Consider the following 17,349-nt stretch of genomic DNA (forward strand, 5'->3'; position numbering starts at 1 on the left):
ATTGTTATTATTATTGTTATTATTATTATCATCATTATTATTATTATTAACATGGGAGCCAAATTTCTGAACTCAGCTCTGCTTGCATGGCAAGTCTTTTGCTGACTGAATCATCTCACAAGTATTTCTACTCCTAGAATCCCAGTTAGGATGGGTACTGCTGGGCAGAGAATAGGATCTCCACTGCCTCAGAAACCGCTGCTGCTGCTCTCGGATACTGCAAGGGTGGCAGGGCCGCACAGCGTCCTTCTCTCTATCTCAGTCACATGGATTTGCTCAGGTCATGCTTCCTTCCATTGTGCTGCTGGCCAGGCTCTGGATCCTACATACCTGTAATCATCACAGTCCTGATGCGGGCCTCGCTCAGCTCCTTCAACACTGGCTTTGTTTCTTTTTTCAAGCGATTCTCCATTATGAGAAGTCCCAGGAATGTCAACTCGGACTCCGCTTTCTCCCTTAGGATTCAGGATGAAAAAGGAACATTTTAAGGTGAAGCAGTGCGGTGCTCATGGCTGATTTATTTCTTTTCTTTGGAAAGCCGTCTATGTTTTATCGGTGAAATAGTACACAGAATAAAAGAGAAAGCAACCAGGATTTTATAAGAAAAGCCAGCGGCCCTGTCTCCATAAGATCCTTTGTCTCTTTCCCTAAAGCAAACACTTCCAGTTCCCAACTACATCTTAGAAATGGGGTTCTTCTCTTCCCACTCTTGTTTATTTCATTGTCAACCACAGAAATTTTTTCCTCCAAAAATTACAGTCTTTCAAAATCCTTCAGTATTTGTCCTTGACTATATATATGTGTGTGTGTGTGTGTGTAAATATGTATATATACACACACATATATATATGTATGTATATATAAAATCAGTTTGACAGTCACCAGTCACTCGGAGCACTCTGCATGAACGTCATCCTCACCACAAGGTCTTATGATCATAATGTACCCATTAAGTACTAAACTGTATTCGATTTGTGCATAAAAATAAATTAATATTTTCTTACTAAATAGAAGTGAAAACTCCCCAGTTAATTACACTTATCGTCTATGTGTTTGCTCATAGGCCTGTGAATTTTTGCCCGCATGTTCCTATATGCACAACGTATGTTCCTGATGCCAGGGAAGCCAGAAGAGGATGTCAGATCTCCTGAAACTGGAGTTATGGGTGGTTGTGAGCTGCCATGTAGTTTGTGTTGGGAACTGGTTGTGCAGGATAGCAAGAGCGCTTCACCTTGGAGCCATCTCTTCAGTCCCTCATCAGCCATCTTACTAGGCACACGAGGAGTTCATTGTGCTTTGGATTTTCATTTTCCCGACTAAATTTCAATGCCTTTTTATGCATTTTATGCCTGTGTGTATCACACGTCTTAAACAAGTGTCTACTTAGGTCTTTGGATCTTTATAAAAAATCATACTTTTTTAATTATGAAGTTATACTCTCCTGATAAACTTTGAATAGTGATTTTTTTTTAATTAAATTACGTTGCTGGAAGCAGGCCTGGTTCAGCCTCTGCTCCTTGTTTCCTGGTTGGCTGCCACGTGAACCTCCCTGGGTCCCACCACAGCACAGCAGATAGAGATACTCCCCCTACTTTCCCTGCTGTGACTGGCTAAAATCCCTCTCAAACAGAGAAGCAGAATAAGCCCTTCTCCCTTGCAGTGTTTCTATCAGGTATTGGGTCCTAGCAGTGCAAAGGCAATTAACCCAGCACGCGAAGACAAACTGGAAATGGACTGAAGTCGTCAATGTCAGACCGAAAACGGAAACTCAGAGAGGAAATCACAAAGGGACATTTTCTTGAGATTTACCTTTTCAATGATTTTGTGGTTATGACACCAAGAGATGGCACAAATGACAGAACAAAGGTGTGCTTTTGTTTCCGATGCAGTTCATCGCCTCAATCAGTTCTCCGGGCAATGTAGCCTCTACTGTGGGACCATGCCATCAGCCGTTGTGCCCACCACCCTGTCCTTCAACGCCCAGCCTCTGGCAAGTTTTGCCTGCACTTATTTAACTCACATTTTTGTTTAAATACCTATCCCCAGAGGATGTCTTTGACCTCCTTAGATGAAACTGTAGTGCGCATTCTTAAAGGTTCTTTCCACTTGGTCCATTTCTCCCCTCTGAGATATTTAAGAATCACCAAGAATACAATGTATTATAGGTGTATTTTATTATCTGTTTCCCCAATTAAGATTTAAAATACTTGGGGTTAAGGAGTTCATTTTATTCATTTCTGCAGTTTCTGAACATTTAACACAGACTGCATGTTAATAGACATCTACTAAACCAAGAAAGGGTTAGGCTTTTTTTCTTTTCTTTTTAAATTTTTTTGTTGATTTTGTTTAGCTAGACATTTTTCTCTGCTCCCCTCCCTCCCTCTCTCCTCCCCTTCTACCCTCTCCCACGGTCCCCATGCTCCCAATTAAGTCAGGAGATCTTGTCTTTTACTAATTCCCATGTAGATTAGATCCATGTATGTCTCTCTTAGGGTCCTCTTTGCTGTCTAGGTTTCCTGGGATTGTGATTTGAAGGCTGGTTTTCTGTGCTTTATATTTAAAAACACTTATGAGTGAGTACATAATTGTCTTTCTGGGTCTGGTTTACCACACTCAATATCATGTTTTCTAGCTCTACCCATTTGCATGCAAATTTCAAGATGTCATTATTTTTTTCCTCTATGTAATTGTGTAAATGTCCTACATTTTCCTTATCCATTCTTTGGTCGAGGGGCATTTAGGTTCTTTCCATCTCCTGGCTATGACAAACAATGCTGCTATGAACATAGTTGAGCACATGCCCTTGTGGTATGATTGAGCATTCTTTGGATATATTCACAAAAGTGGTATTGCTGGATCTTGAGGAAAGTTGTTTCCTAATTTTCTGAGAAATCGCCATACTGATATCCAAAGAGGCTGTACCAGCTTGCATTCCCACCAGCAATAGAGGAGTGTTCCCTTTTCCCCACATCCTTTCCCGCATAAGTTGTCATCAGTGTCTTTGATCTTGGCTATTCTTACACGTGTTTGTTTGTTTTTATTTCTAATCATGTGCATTTTCCTACTGGCTCTTAAATGAGACTACAGCTGTGTGTCTCAGCTGAACTATCTACAGTCTATCACTGGCTATGTAAATCTCTGGTTCACTCATGACCTTAACCCTATTATTGAAATTTGTGTATAGAAATTTACAATATCCCATGAGTTACAAGTCATTCTGTTTGCTCAAGGCTAGTCAGCATCTGAAATGTTAAGGACGTGGATGTCACTCTTATCTGAATTAACTCTATGATTCTATTTCAAAGACAAAAATGTCTTATCCTAAAAGCTCCTTGAAGATAACCCAATCCTGTTTTATAGATGGGGAAGCAGGCACCACGTGAGGCATCAATTATCTTAGGAAGACATAGGTTGCAGATAGTAACATTGAACCACATACGTTGGTACCCTATACAAAAGAGCCAATTATATAGGAATGAGAATCTCTGAATTAAATATGTAAATTTAATAAATCAAATATAAGGACTATAAAGGCTATTGCCTATTTAGTTTTCCTGTTCTTTTAATGTAGATCACAGAAAATGAACCTCTAAAATCTGGGGGAAAGCAGAGTATAGATTATCTTCTAAGGAGGGCAATTCATCCCCTTAATGTAATTAAAAATACTGAGTTTTTATTTTCTATATGGAATTCAATTTGCACTCACTGCCTCCCTCCCAGATTTGAGGGATATAAGAAAGCTGGACTTGAGAAATTCCAGAAAAAAGGAGGGGTCTGAAAACTTTCCAAATTTCCAGCTGTGTTCCCTAGAGGAACATCTCAGTACCTGTGATACCTCCAAAGTGTGTTGGCCACATGATGTTCAGAGGTGGGATGAGCACTTGTTGTGAGGGGACAAAATCTAAGACTATACTCTGTAGGGCAGGGCATAGGTTAGCTGTGGGGTTTGGGAGAGAACAAAATCTAAGACTATACTCTGTAGGGCAGGGCATAGGTTAGCTGTGGGGTTTGGGAGGGAAAGAAATCTAAGACTATACTCTGTAGGGCAGGGCATAGGTTAGCTGTGGGGCTTGGGAAGTCTCAGCTGCCATATTTGTTGTGTCACGAACCACCATGTGCCCTGGGCAAGTTTTACCTGTAGTCGGCCATCTCCAAGCCAGAGGACTGGATGAGAACAGTTCTCCACCCAAGAGCTTCCTAGTGATGCGAGCAGCCATCAGTCCACCTCCAGGGCTTCTGCCCCGAGTGTACAAAAGCCCTCCCAGGTCTAGATTTCCAGTTCCTTACCTTGCTAAACGGTCCACATCGGAAAGCTTCTCCACATTCAGGGTTTTATGGGCAAGGGCGATGACACGAAAGCCTTGCACTGTGTAATTCCTCAGCTCCTGTGGGAAATTCTTGGGCACTGTGAGGAGAGAGGGGGCAGGGGCTGTAGGGTTGCAACGAAGATGATTTAGCATCCAAGTGACTGCGGGAACTGCAGGATGCATTCCAGCACATCAACTTTCACTTCACAAAAACGCTTTATTAGAAAACATAGAGCTTCAGACAGAGGTCGCCAACAGTGTCACAATACTCAGATGAGGAAAAAATGGCAAACTTACGCTGTTCCTTAGCTGGCTATGTCCTGGTTCTGTGTCCTAAACTATGTTAAAACCTCATCCCTAATGTGGCTGTACTTGGACACAGACCTTTGGAAAATAAATAAGCCATGAAGGTAAAACTTTCTTGGGTGGGATTAAAGTGCAGGACAATATAAGAGATGCTCTTTCCTCACCAGGACAGCAGCAAAAGGGGCACCCACAAGCTGGAAGGCTAGCCCTCACCAGGAGCCAAATTATCCAGCACAGCCCAGCTTCCAAAACTACGAGAGATAGGCATCTGTTGTGTAAGCCACCCAGCCCGACACTCTAAGTTATAGCAGCTCCCTTAAGATGACCGAGATGGTCTGACCAGTGTCCAGTATAGTGATTGGGTTCATGAAGGACAGAGTTCATAACTGTGTGTTCTTGAATGAAATCAGAGAAGTGGCTAATCTTCCAGATCAGGGTTGATAATGTTCAGGCTACATTTGATGCAGTTTGCTCTTGTGAATAAAGTTTTGAGCTATTTCCACTTGCTTGTTTACTGTCCAGGGTGCCTTGGTGGCCACAGTGGCAGAGTTGGTTAGCTGATGCAGACACTGCTTGGCCAGAAAGGTCTGAAATATGCACTGAGTGACTCTTTACAAGAATAACTGCTCATTCATACTTGTGTTCGTGTGTGTGTGCGCCCACGCTCACACATACAACTGTGCCTATGTGGATGTCAGTGGGCAAGTTTGAGTCTTCACTTTCCTCCTTGTTTAGAGACAGCATCTCTTGTTTATTGCTGCATAGACCATGTTAGCCATCCCGAAACCTGCAGACATTCACTTGTCTCTGGCTCCTGGCTCCTGGTAGGGGCTCACTGAGGTAACAAATGCATACATTACACATCTGGCTTTTAAGAGTCAGTTCTAGGGATCCCAACTCAGTCTGTCAGACTCCTAGAGCTTTACCCACTGAGCCAGGTCCCCAGCCCACAGCTCTGCTTTACATGGATGCTGACTCATTGCAGCACTTACATGTTTTGGCATAAACTATGTCTCTGCATTTCTAAGTTCTTGGTGGCTTCTAATGTGCCCATAGGAGGGTGTCAGACGAGAGCTGAAGAACAACTGTGGCTGTGGTGACCTAGACAGTAGCATAACCATGGCTGTGGTGGCTCAGGCGGCGAAGCAATTATGTTTTATTCTCCATCCTACTCCCAATTCACTTTCTGACTTCAACCTATTAAACCTCTTCTGCACCTTGGCTTACATCTACAACGTGAGTGATGAGTAGATCTTACCTTTCCATTTATCTTAGACTCTGTGTATTTCTAAAATATTCCCAGAGGCATGGATCTAATCTCAAGGAATCTTCTAGCCCTCATTTCTTTATAGTAGAGGGGGGGAGATCAAAGGTCAAAGCAAAAGGTAGAATTGTATGAGCTGTTGTGAAGATAAGAATGGCAGATAGGAGGCTGAACTCTTCCTGACATGGAAGGGGCAACAGGGAGATTCTCACTAAAGTCTACATGGCTAAACACAAAAGAGAATAAAATCAAATATAGTCTATAACCTGTCTGAGACATAGTTAATGGGATTTTGGAGGAAGGTCAACATCTGGAAGAGCGGTCTTTTCTTTCTTATTCTGAGAATCAGACACATATCTTGTGCATGTTAGGCAAGGCCTTCATCCTTGACCTAGAAAGGGAAACATATGCCCAACTGTGGTGGTACAGCACTTGGGAGGCAGAGGGGGAGGCAGGCCGATTTCTATGAGTTTGAGACCAGCCTGATCTATAGAGTGAGTTCAAGGACAGCCACTGTTGTCAGAGAAACCTTGTAAAAAAAAAGAAAAGAAAAGAAAGAAAGGGAGACTTAATAAACATTCATGAAATTTAGAATTCTGGGCACAGCTGGAGGCTAATCATAACAAGTAGATAAAAGCCAGGAAGAAAAAAAATGCCAGTTTCATCCAAGTGAATTTATTTGAACTCACAAATTTTCTATAAATTTGGCCACCACTTAGGATATGCATATGTTTAGGAGAATATTAAATAACACAGCTCGACTCAGAGTCGGGACCAGAAAGACAAAAAATTGCTGGAAAAACCATCTAATTTAGTCTAATCATGTCCCCCCCTGAAATATTTCTCTTTCAAAAAATATTTCCAACTAAGATCTGATTTGATTTAAAGCTCATTTCATGAGCTAGAATCTATTATCAACACTGCTCGGGTGGCCAAAAACCTAGGACTAGATAGGCATAAGCCTGGGGGAACCAAATACTGTTGTTCTGCTATAGGAAGATAGTGATAAAATGATTCCAAAAACATTTGGTTATACTCATACATCAGTGCCTTGCTCAGCCATCATCAGAGGAGTTTCCTCCAGCAGCAGATGGGAACAAAGACAGAGACCCACTGCCAGACATTGTGCAGAGTGAGAGACCTTGGAACACTCAGTCACAGATGGGATGTCTCCACTAAATTCTGCCCCGAGAATTCAGAAAGCTCCACAGAAAAGGAGGAGTAAAGAGTGTAAGAGTCAGACGGGATGGAGGACACCAAGGGTACAAGGTCTTCTAAACACAGAAAGACTGACGGACATAGGAACTCGGGCAAGACTGAGGCAGAAGACATAGGGCTTGCACAAATGTGAACCAGATGTGAACCAGATGGGGCCCTACAGCTATGAGAAGCAATGGACACACATGCCTCCATCCCTACAGAAGCTAGGTTCAGTTGCTAACCACTTGCACATGAGAAACTAGTGTTCCCCAAAGGAGTTTCACTGGGGAAACCCTTAGGGTGGGCCCCATGCCCGCAGGAGATGCCAACACAGAATGAACTCAACTGCATCTTTGGAGGTTCCTTGTCTCAAAATGTTCTGCCAGGGCCCTTTTCTTTCTGTCTTTAATACCTTACAGGTCCTTTGCATACCCGTTTCTGTTTTGTTAGATTTTGTTTTATCTTGTTTTATTTTATTCCTTAGATGTCTGTTCATTTCTAGCAAGAGACAGAAAGGGTGTCGATCTGGATGGAAGGAGAGGCAGGGAGGAACTGAGTACTTGGAGGAGGGGGAACCATAATCAGAATATATTGTAAGAAAAAAAATCTATTTTTAATAACAGAACAAAGTAATTTAAAAAAATTCTCAGGGTGGGGAGATGACTCAACAGATACAAGATTCCAAACTTGATGATCTGAGTAGAAGTTCTGGGACCTACATGGTACATGCTAGAAGAACAGAAATTACTCCCACAATTTTCATCTCCCTCTTTCTCTCTCTCTCTCCTTCTCTCTCTCTCACACACACATGTGCATACACACACACACAAACAAACATGTACACATGCATATGCACACACAGACAGACACACATTACACATACATACACACACGTACACACATACACACACAGACATACACACACAGACACACACACACACACACACAGAGAGAGAGAGAGAGAGAGAGAGAGAGAGAGAGAGAGAGAGAGAATTTCCTATCTATTGCTCTGTCTCAGCTGTTAATAGCAGAGTCAGCCCTGTTCCCTTTGTCGGAGTGCAGAGTACCCTGTTATTCAGATCTGGTCAAGTGTTTGGATCCCACCCTATGTTCCCCACTAGTCATCCAGCCCACGTACCTCCTGCAGCTTAGCCTTACATCTTCTGCCACGACACCCCACTGTGGCTGTACTTTGCTGCCTGTGTAACAGCCAGATGTTTACTCTCTACCTCTGCACCTTTCAGTCGCCCCCTCTGCACCACAGGATCTCCCCGGCTGCTCTCACCTGCCTACAAGTCAACCCGCTCCTTTTATTGGCTTTGGTGGTTGAGTTCTTCATGTGCTTTTATTACAGTGGTGCAGAAGTTTGCTTTCTGGGTTTGGCATTTGAAATGGTTTTTCCTTTGAAAGATAAAGTCAGTACCTGTTTCGGATCGGCAGAACCTGGCCACCATTTCCGGAGCACCCTTCATGTAGACCTGGAGGCGAATGTCACCAGCCAGCTGAGCGATCACAGACATCCTCTGCAGGCCAGAGGAGAAGGGAAACTGTCGCAGGACAGTAATGGCGTCCACCGGACTCTGCAGGGACATCAAAGAGAAGGAGACCAAAAAGCCTTCAAGCATTACTCTGCCAACCAACAGGGTTTCTCATCTGATGTGCCCAGCCACATCATGGCATATTATATATGTTATAATGCTTATATTTTTCTAGCCTATTCAAGGGTGACTCACTCAATATATTATCTGGTCTCAAAACCGCTTACTGGTGGCTGACTGGAGAAATCCTAATCTCCTTCCAGGTCATCCTCTGTGATGGGATGCTTCTTTTTCCCAGAAACACTATTCATTCCCAGCCCGGCTCTCCCACGGCTCGTTTGTCAGCCTTTATTACAGCGCTTGGCAGGGTGTACTGCGCTGACTTGCACTCGTATTGATTTCCAACCACTGTGTGCTCTGCCCGTGCAGAACCCAGCAGTGAAGTCTAGCTCGGTGCTCCAGCGCACATGGACACTCACTGAGTGTTTGCTGGAACACTAATGAGGAAAATGGGGACTGTACGTATGGTCATACCAACTATGGAATCTATAAGGCTAAAGCCTAACAGGAGAAATGTAAAATATGTGCAAAACCCGAACTGTCTCTCCGGTATCTGGGGGAAGGAAATACGTGATCGAAGGAAGAAAATCGTACCTGACTGGCTTTTGGTCCTGGTTTTATTACGGTGCTTGAATCTGACAGGCCCAATTTGCAGGAAGGCACTTGGCAATCTTCCATGTTCTGTTACAAAATGAAACATTCATAAGATTCCTTGGAGACAAATAGGAATAAACAGTTTTCCATGTGCAATGTGCTAATATTTTCAAAAACCCTTTTCAGGTAGCTTCCCTTCCCAGATGTTTCCTTAAATACCACCAGTGTCAAATGTCAGCCATTTTCATTAACAAAAAGAACTTCATTGTAAAAAATGTCGAAAATCCCAAAGTACTGTGAATACAGTAAGGGAGAAAGGGATGGGGAGGTGCAGGGTATGGGGTCACTGCTCTTCCCAGTGGCCATGTCTAGTGGCTGGAGGAGGAGGTCGGGTCTTTAATCTTGTTCAGTACAACAGCTCTCAGCTGTGTGAACAGCTGTGCCCCCAAGATAAACACAACAGCACAATTTTATGTTACCCCTGTGTTACTGGTCTAATTTAGTTAGCTAGAAAGCTAGCAAGTTGGCCACGACCAAAATAAAAAGCACAGTTGAAAATGGATTTTATTTCTTGGCTAAAAAATCCAAATATAGGCATTAGTATTATTGAGAAATCAACATTAACCAATATCAAAATATTAGAAAAGAATTTACTGTATTTTTTTCTTAATAATCTGTAAGGATATTGTCCCTCCCTCTTTATATCTAGCAGGTTCCCAGCTAACAAAGAATTAACTCAAGGCTTCATCAGATTCAGACTACATCTCAGTGAAAAGTGCTTTGTTTAGGGGTGAATATGGCCATCTTGACAGTTCTTACAGATGTGGCATTAAAGATTCATGTTCACAAGCAAGATCCCAACGTGTGCATCATTGGTGCAGGTAGAAGGGGTCTTACTAGGATCAGGATCCATGTGACACGTAGTCACAATGGCTGCAGGTCATCACTACATCAGTTCCGCTGGGGCTGGGAGGGCTCTGCTCTTCAGGTCATTCATTGCTTTCTCTACACTAAGACCCAGGAAACTGGGCATGATTCTTGCTTTGCATCAAAACCTTCCTCAGAGCCACCAACTTGTCTCAACATACTGATTTTAGGAATTTCCCTTCATACCAGGTTTCCCTTTTTAGGCCCTGGCCTTCTAGAGAGCCAAAACTTCCCACTATTCATCTCTGCATTAGCTTCCTGTGAGGAGTGCTTCACGCTCTGGCCGTCGTTTGATTCCATTATGTTGATCCTAACAGTAAACGTTTTCCTATGAAATATGTGTGTGTACGTGCACATGCATGTGTGTGAATCCAGGCGTGCAAGAAGATGCATGCAGTATCTCTGATGGGTTTTAGATTATGTCTCCGACTGGGACCCATAACTCTGATTCAGCTAAGCTATGTAACCAAAAAGCCCCAGAGATCCATTTGTCTCTGCCTCCCCAGCTCTAGGATTACAAGTTCATGACACCATGCCAATCTTTTTGCCTGGGTTCTAGAGATCAAACTCGGATCCTTGTGTTTGCAAGGCAAGCACGTTTCTACCTGAGATCTCTCCCCAGTCTTTCCATGCCCTTTATATATTACTTAGTGTTTTTGATGTCCCTCCCCTTTCTTTGGAGGTCAGCATAATGACAACAATCAAGGGACTTATTAAAGAATACTCGCTGTTTGGCATTTTATAATGCCCAAAGTCACTCCAAATCTCAGTACTCACCTGAGTCTGTAAAGGAGGTGTTCTTACTGCAAATGCACAGAGAAGAGACTTATAGTGTTAGATATAGATCTGAGTGGCCAGGGACAGGTGGAGAGCAATATTCACTGTCACAGCAGCACCCAGGACAGGTTTATGGTTTGTGCCCTTCAACTGCCACTCACACCCACCCAGCTCAGAAAGTAGGATTAGTTTGAGCAAGGTTCCTCTTTATTCATGTATAAACCTCTATTGTGCAATACAGTAGCTACCAGCCACTGTGGCTACTTAAATTTAAATCAACTAACAACAACTGCAATCAACAACTCAGTTCCTCACTTGCATTTCCATATTGCAAATGTGTGTTAGCCACATTGGGGAGTCTGCTTTAGACTTCTCTTTCTTCCAGGCTGTTGGGGAGCATCAGTATCAGCTTATGGCCTATCTAGAAGGATTTACGGTCAAATAGGTTTCATGAATGCTACATGTCATGTTCTCCCTGTAATATTCAAAATGCACCATAGTATATTAAATAATATCCCTAATCAAAAACTACATTTAATTTTGTTTAAAGAGCAGTTCCCCAAATTATGAATTTAGGGACTTTTATACCATGTTATACTCTGTAACATAATTCTCTGAAAGAGAGGTTGAAAGATCCTGTCAGGATAAGACTAGAATTCATCCAAAGAGGATTCATTTTTTATTATTATTATTATTATTATTATTATTATTATTAACATAGGTACTGCAGGAGCAGATGCTGGAAAGGTGCCACTGTATCTCTCTACCTCATACGCTGGGGCTGAGGAGAATCTGATTCTGAAAGAAACTCTGATATTTAACTTTAATTGTTAATTTGACACAACCTAGAATCATCTGAGAAGACAATCTCAATTATGGACAAATGTAGGATGAACTGTAGCCATTCCTATAGAGGTTGTTTTAAGTAAGTGCTATGAGAAGCCTCAGCATACTGTGGGTGGCATCATTCCCTAAGCAGGAGAACGTAAACTATATACAATAGGCTAGAAATCAAGGAGAACACAAACAGGCAAGCAAGTGAGCATGTGTGCATTCATTTCTCTCTGCTCTTGATTGTGGATGTGATGTGACTAGTTATTTGAAGCTCCTGTCTTGACTTCCCCACAACACTGGACTGAAAACCTAGAAATTTAAGCTGAAATCAACTCCCTAGGTTGCTTTGTGTTAAGATATTTTCTTTAGTCTTCTGTCATGCGTTACACCCCGATCACAGTTTCCCCTCCCTCCATTCCTCCCAGTCCCTACCCCACCTCCCCTCTCCCCCAGATCCACTCTTCTTTCATTTCCTGAAAGGGGGGCTTCTCAGGAGTGTCCATTGAACAGGGAAGGCATAACAAGTTACAATAAGATGAGGCACAAGCCCTTATATCAAGACAGGTCTAGGCAACCCCATACGAAGAAAGGATCCCAAGGGCATGCCAAGGAGTCAGAACGACCCTCCACTACCACTGTTGGGAGTCCCACAAGAGCACCAAGCCACACAACCATACTATATAGGCAAAGGGCCTCGCTCCGACCTTACAGGGTGCATGTTTATCACGTCAGTCTTTGTGAACCCCTATGAGCCCCGTTAGTTGATTCTGTGGGCACCTACAATCCTTCCTCTCTTCTGTGGGATTCCCCTAGCTCCACCTAGTGTTTGACTGCGGTTTTTTGCCTCTGCTCTCAGCAGTTGCTGGATGATAATGCCTCTCTAATGACAATGGGGCTAGGCACCAATCTATGAGTACAGACGAATATCATTAGGAATCATTTCATTGATTTTTTGACAGTTGTGTTTGGTTCTATCCTGGGTCTCTGGGCTGTCCTGGATATTTTTATTACAGCAACAGAAATGACACTAGAAACTACAACCAAGCACTGTCACATCTCCTAATCCAAAAGGCCACTCCCTCCACTAAGTGTCCAACTGCCCTCAAATTCTGTGAACAAGGAAACAGAGCTGACATGAACACAAACTTGTGTAGACTGTGGGCACTGGTGGAAAAGCATCCTGAGCTCTGGGAACAGAAGACTTTCTAGCTGCGAGGGAAAATACAAGCATGTGTCTGCCTCCATCTCAGACACTGAAAGAGATACAGCGGAAAAGTGTGGCCAACCAGCAGAGCAAAGCAGAAGAATAGTAGTCAAGAGGACACTTCATGCTGAGTGCCAGAGACACTCATTCTGAGCAGCAGGGAACAACTCTCAAGTCATGTCCACACAGGAATTCAATGGAGCAGAAAAAATACAGGAAGCAAACTATATACAGCCATTCTGCTTCAACCTGGTTGAGCACCAGACAGATAACAGCTGCTTTCCCACCAGCAGAGCAAACTTCAGAGATGATCTAGGGGTAGGGGAATCATCCTAGACAGGAAAAATATTGACTACTAATGTTCTGTTTTTATTTTTTGCTTTGCTATCAAGTCACTTGCTTTGAAGTCACTTGATTAGGATTTACAACTATTCTTTATCTGCACCTATTCTCTCCTGTTCTCAACTATTTCTCAAGGTTTAAGCCTGTTGCTTTACCTCTTATTCCTACTTCACCTCCTCCTATTTTCACTTCTTAATTATTCATATTTCTAGTCTTAATAGTCTTTGAACACCTACTTTATCCATCAATAGCTCTTTTAATTTCTATCCTCACTGGGAATGTAAATGGTGCACCTAACTGCTTTTCACTGTATTACCCAATTACTGACAAATCATTGCTTTTGTTTCTGCTCTTTGTGTCTTCCCTCTAGATGGCAGAGACCATACTCTCAAGAGAAAACTCCTCAGTAAGAAGAACCACATGAAACAAAACGAACAAAAGATGGGGGAAAACCATAAAAGATGCATCTACCCAGACAGACGTACAAATCACACATGAAACAAAACAAACTCCGAAGTTACTAAACGCCAGAAACAAATCACTAAAATTCCGGACAAATAATTTAGAATCCCACTTTTAAAAATGTTCAGTGACTTCATAGAAGATTAAATAAGCAGATGAATGAAGCAAGGAAATTAATTCAGAGACTGGGTAATAAAGTGCTCATTGTCAAGAATAAAGACTTGAGTTCAGAATCCACTTAAAGCCAGGCACAGGACCACCTGCGTGCCAACCCAACCCAATGTTGCTACCGTTAGAAGGGAGACAGAGACAGGAAAAGCCACTGAAGCTGGTGGGCAAGCTCTCCTGGGGTACACAGTAGCACATGGGAAGATTACGTGAAAGATGGGGACTGATACCTAAGGTTGTTCTCTGCCCTCCATGCATACCTCACACAGAGAGAGTGGGAGGGAGGGGAGTTCATCTTGGAAATGGAGCTTTTGAAGAACTTAAAAATCAGAAATGTTGGAAATGAAAGACTTCAATCAGTCAAGAAGAGAGGGGGGAAGAAAACCGAACAATGGAGACCACTACCAATAAATGGACTAGATCAAACAGAAAAGATTATTAAGGATAGAAGATAAGGTTAAGAAAGTGTTACATTCAGATAATAATTTAAAAACAAACATGATCACAATTTTTAGAAAATCTGGGACACAATCAACAGACAAAACAAATAATTCATGGGGTAGGAGGGGGTTGCAATAACATTTAAAAGTACAGAACTATTGAATGAAATTTGCAATTAATTTCCCAAAATTATGTATATATGTGTATATGCATATGTGTATAGGTATATGTATGTGGTGGGGAACCTCCTTCAGCCAACGGCCTTTGAGAGGCTGAGCCAGGTTGGGCATGACCTTGGGTACCTAAAAGCCTGCAGGATCACCCGCTTGCTCTCTTATTTTTTGCTCGCCACACCTGGATTTTGGATTTTGTTCCTGTTCCTCGTTGTGATCTGTGAATTATCTTTTAATAAAGAACTTTTTTATGCCATATTAGGAGCTAGCATAAGATTCCTTTATTTGCACCTCCCTATCTGATGAATTCTTCTTCATGTATGTCATTTAGAACTCTAAGGGACAATGGCTGGAAAAGAACATCTCAGATAGATTATTATGAAAATGTCAAAAAGACAGAAGAAAGAAGCAATATTAAAAGTTGCAAGAGGGAAATTTCAACTTACTAGCAAAAGCAGAACTAGCAGAATAGATCAAAGTTTTCAGTAGAATTCCTGAAGCAGGGAAGGAAGTATTTCAAACCCTGAAGCATAAAACATCCAACCAAAATTATTACCTAGAGTAGAATTACTTTTTAACTTAAAGGAGAAATCAAGACATCCCAAGATACATACAAACTAAAGCATTCCATAGCCACTTTGTCAAAATTACAGAGAATATTTATAATAATTCTACATACAAAGGAGAAAGATAGTTACAACATGATAGCACAAGGAAGAGAAAATTTCATGGGAAGAACAGACAAATAAATAAAAACTAGGAAAGAGTCAAACACACCCAGTTCAACAAACCAGCAAGCTTCATTGCCCCATGAAAAGAATAGATAGAAAAAGAATTTAAAAAGCTATGGGAAATAGCAAGTATATCTCAATAATAATTCCAAATATTAATGGCCTTAACTCTCTAATTAAAAGACACAGACTAGATGGTGGAATCAGAAATCAAGATTCAACCATTCACTGGTTGCAAGAAACACCGTTCACTGGCAAACACACAGAAAAGTTGAGAATCAAAGATTGGAAGACTTTAAACCCTGCATCAAGTAGATGCTGAAAATGGGCAGAATTAGCCAGTCTTACATCTGACAAACTAGATGTCAAACCAAAATTAGTAAGAAGAGATAAAGGATGTCACTACATGCTACTAAAAGAAAACATCCGCTAAGAAGATGAAAAATTTGAAGCTATAGGTCCAGTGTTGAGGCACCTTATTTCATAAAACATGCTTCAAAAGACACATAAGGCCACATGCAATAAGACTACATTGATTCCACTCACTGCTCTCATCAATAGTTAAATCTACAGTTCATTGTTCAACTGTACCGTAAACCAGACAGATCCAATGGACTGATGGAACAGACATCTGCAGAACACTCAACCTATCAGCTGTGAATATGCGCTGCTGTCAACGCCCATGGGACGTTCTCAAAAACAGATCTTATTTTGTGCCATAAAGCACGTCTTGATAAATAGACTATATTTCTTAAGTTTTATAAGCTCACAGTAGAATAAAGCTGAAAATCAATAGCAAGGAAAGCTACACGTATGTGTGGATGATTAATAGTACTCTCTTGAATGATCAATGTATCACTGAAAAAGTCAGGGAGGAAATTAAAAAATTCCCAGAGTCAATAAAAATAAAAACACGATTTATTGTAACTTTTAGGACATAAAAATGTTAGTTCTAATGGACACCAATTAGTATGATGTTCTACACTTTAAAAACAGGGAAACCTCAAGTACATAACTTAATGGTTTGCCTCTTTAAAAAACAAAAGAAGCCAGGTAATAAATTATAAGGGTAGAGATGAAGTCAATAAAATGAAGATTAAAGGAGAGTTAAAAAAAAATCAAAGGATTGGTTCTTTGAAAAGATAAACAAGTTCAATAAAGCCTTAGTTAAATTCTACTGACAGAAATAAAAGATCCAAATTAATAAGAGTGGAGATGAAGAGGAGTGCTTACAACAAATTCTAATGAAATCTGCTCACTAAGAAATGCTTTAAAACCATATATTAGTATCAATAGTGTAGAAAATCTAGAATAAATAGGTCAATTCCTAGACATATATGACCTACCAATGTTAAATCAAGAGAATATAAACATGTAAGCAACTTATACCCATCCATGACAAGCAATAAATTGAACAGCAACAAAAAGTCTCCCCACTAAGGGAAGTCCAGAGCAGATCCACTACCAAATTTTGTTAGACCTTTAAAGAACTGACTCAAATGCACCTCAAACTATTCCATACCATAGAAAGAAAAGGAAGCCAAGTGAATTAATTCTGTGAAGCCCGTGTTAGCATAACAGTGTATAAAGAACCAATAAAAAGTTTATCCAGCTACAGGTCCATTTCTCTGATCTGATTCCAAAGATTACCAATAAAATACTTGTAAACCCAATCAAAAAAAGACATTGGAAAGATTGTATATTATATTGAAGTTGTTTCATTCTAGAGACGTGTGGACGGTTAGTCAGACAGATCAGTAAATGTAAAAAGCACAGATGGACTAGGGACTGAAGCCCCTTATCATTTCAACAGATGTAGAAAAGACCTTTGACAAAGTTCAGCAGGCTTTCACGATAACAGCTCTGATGAAACTAGGAACAAAACAAACATACTTGAGCAAAATAGTGGCTGTATGACTGTAGGAGCTGCATAGCGTTTTGTGCTCACAATAACTATAAGGAAACCTTCTGGGAACAGATGGGGCTAATAGCTTGGTGACCTCTGCACATTGCCCCTGGCT

The 17,349-nt window shown here is 41.4% G+C and overlaps 1 protein-coding gene across 1 annotated transcript in view; it reads right to left on the reverse strand.

Annotated features, from left to right (window-relative positions):
* Atp13a5 (ATPase 13A5) overlaps nt 1-17,349 on the reverse strand; it is a 121,729-nt gene that overhangs the window by 41,660 nt on the left and 62,720 nt on the right. The window contains exons 15-18 of the mRNA XM_041677977.1: nt 9,270-9,356; nt 8,501-8,657; nt 4,288-4,405; nt 331-455 (exon numbers count right to left, since the gene is read on the reverse strand). Coding sequence (XP_041533911.1) covers nt 331-455; nt 4,288-4,405; nt 8,501-8,657; nt 9,270-9,356 — 487 coding nt within the window. The remainder of the gene's footprint in view (nt 1-330; nt 456-4,287; nt 4,406-8,500; nt 8,658-9,269; nt 9,357-17,349) is intronic.

Source organism: Microtus oregoni, unplaced genomic scaffold, assembly GCF_018167655.1.
Source record: "Microtus oregoni isolate MIOR12 unplaced genomic scaffold, Mior012 000029F_ref0000214, whole genome shotgun sequence".
Taxonomy (NCBI): domain Eukaryota; kingdom Metazoa; phylum Chordata; class Mammalia; order Rodentia; family Cricetidae; genus Microtus; species Microtus oregoni.